Genomic DNA, 2,184 nt, shown 5'->3' on the forward strand with positions numbered 1-2,184 from the left:
TCCTAATTGAGACTTATCAGACCGGAGCTGTGCCCCCGGGGGAATGACTTGCACACAAGCTCCAAGGAGCTGAACTTATCTCCTGCCTCCAGGCACTGTCCGCCTGCCAGTCTTCCCATAGACGCCCGGCATTCCCTGGAGACGTGCAGATCAAACCCCCAACGAGCCCTGGCCGGTGCTGCACAGTGGTTAGGGCGCCAGCCCCAAGCACCTCGGGGCCAAGGGTTCGATTCCCAGGCAAGAGCACACACCTGGGTTGCAGGATCGATCCCCAGCCCTGGTCTGGGAGCGTGTGGGAGGCAACCGCTCAATGTGTCTCTCTCATATTCATGTTCACGTTCCTCTCTCTCTATCTCTCTCTCTCTCTCTCAAAATCCCGGGCGCTCCCACAGGGCCTGTGTGTGGCCACAGGAGAGGGAGAGGGTTCCCCAAGCGAGGCGGAGTGACGTCCGGACGGCCCAGTCTCACCCGCAGAACCCAGCGGAACCGCTGTGGACGGAGCCTCAGACCCAAGTCCAACCTGACCACTTGGTGACAGTGTCTGGCCCCTATGCTGGGCCCGTGTGTGTCTACACAGGCTGCTGGCGTGGGGCGGTTCTTACAGTTTTCCCTTCAGTGTCTTCCTCTGCTGCTGTTCATCGTGGTCACCTGAGGCTACTTTTCCATTGATTTTTATTTTTTAAAATATATTTTTATTGTTTTTATTGATTTTTTACAGAGAGGGATAGAGAGGAATAGAGTTAGAAACATGGATCAGCTGCCTCCTGCACACCCCCTCCTGGGGATGTGCCCGCAACCAAGGTACATGCCCTTGACCACAATCGAACCTGGGACCCTTCAGTCCACAGGCCGACGCTCTATCCACTGAGCCAAACCAGTCAGGGCTCTGGTTAGTATTATGAAGATTTTTTCAGACAAGAGCGCCCTCTACTGTCGGTGTGGGGAAGTACAGGTTCTTATTGGGGGAAGAGGTTTCTGTCCTTCCCTCCCCCCACTTCTTGCAAAACCCTAATTTCCCCTTTTTTCTCCTTTTTCCCTTAACCCTGCAGAGTCCAAAGTGTGCCCTTCCTCGAGTTTCTTCTCGCTGTGGAGTCGCCTTTCTAAGGCACGGTCGGTGCCTGATCGGTCAGGATGTTTGGGTTTTTTTACTGTTTGCACATGTGGTCTCTCTGTCTGATGGTGGTTTTCACAGAACCCCGGGCCCGCCAGCAGCACGTGCATCGCACGGTTTTTCTTGCATATCGATGGCTGCCCGGGAAACAGGAAGATGCAGAATATATCTCGGCATGCCACCGTGTGTGTGCAAGCCTTCGCTTTGACCTATTGAACTTAAATTAACTTTATCCCAGTCATCCATTCACAGGGTTCAAATGTGTTAAAAATATGGAAAGAGAGTGGGAGCGAGGCTCCTTAAACACTGGTGGGGCCCTAGCCGGTTGGCTCAGTGGATAGAGCATCAGCCTGCGGACTGAAGGATCCCGGGTTCAATTCCAGTCAAGGGCAGGTGCCCGGGTTGCAGGCTCGATCCCTAGTGGGGGCCGTGCAGGAGGCAGCCGATCCATGATTCTCTCTCATCGTTGATGTCTCTCTCTCTCTCTCTCTCTCTCTCTCTCTCTTCATAACAGCAGCACAATTACAGTTATGAAGTAGCAACAAAAATAACTTTATGGTTGGGGGGTCACCACAACATGAGGAGCTGTATTAGAGGGTCGCGGCATTAGGGAGGTTGAGAACCACTGCCTTAAACACTGGTGGGGTTTCCTTTTTCAATGTACTTTACATTATGTATAAGTTCGGGCATTCTTTTTGCCTTTGTCTGAGGATATGTCTTTATTTATTTTAGAGAGAGAGAGAGAGAGAGAGAGACAGACAGACAGACATTGATTGGTTGCCTCCCACAGGCGCCCTGACAGTGGGTCAAACCCGCCACCCAGGCATGTGCCCCAACCCGGAATCGAACCCGAGACCTTGGGGTGCCCAGGGCGATGCTCACCCGGCTGAGCCACGCGGGCCAGGGCTGCCCGGCTCTTACACGTTGTGCGGGAGACACCTACCTGCGCAGCCGCCACAGCCCCGGGTCCCCGAAAAGCCCGAAATAATGAAGAAACTCCCCGTCCATGGATCCCCCCAGCCGGACCCCTTCCCACCCCCAGCAGAGCCGCCCCCAGGTGAGCCCCGGACTCA

At 54.4% G+C, this 2,184-nt stretch overlaps 1 protein-coding gene across 1 annotated transcript in view; it reads right to left on the reverse strand.

The window, feature by feature from the left end:
• GP6 (glycoprotein VI (platelet)) overlaps nucleotides 1-2,119 on the reverse strand; it is a 9,809-nt gene extending 7,690 nt beyond the window's left edge. Inside the window, exon 1 of the mRNA XM_014543523.1 lies at nucleotides 2,055-2,119. Coding sequence (XP_014399009.1) covers nucleotides 2,055-2,119 — 65 coding nt within the window. The remainder of the gene's footprint in view (nucleotides 1-2,054) is intronic.
• Nucleotides 2,120-2,184: the final 65 nt, after the last annotated feature.

This window comes from Myotis brandtii, unplaced genomic scaffold (genome assembly GCF_000412655.1).
Source record: "Myotis brandtii unplaced genomic scaffold, ASM41265v1 scaffold3278, whole genome shotgun sequence".
Taxonomy (NCBI): domain Eukaryota; kingdom Metazoa; phylum Chordata; class Mammalia; order Chiroptera; family Vespertilionidae; genus Myotis; species Myotis brandtii.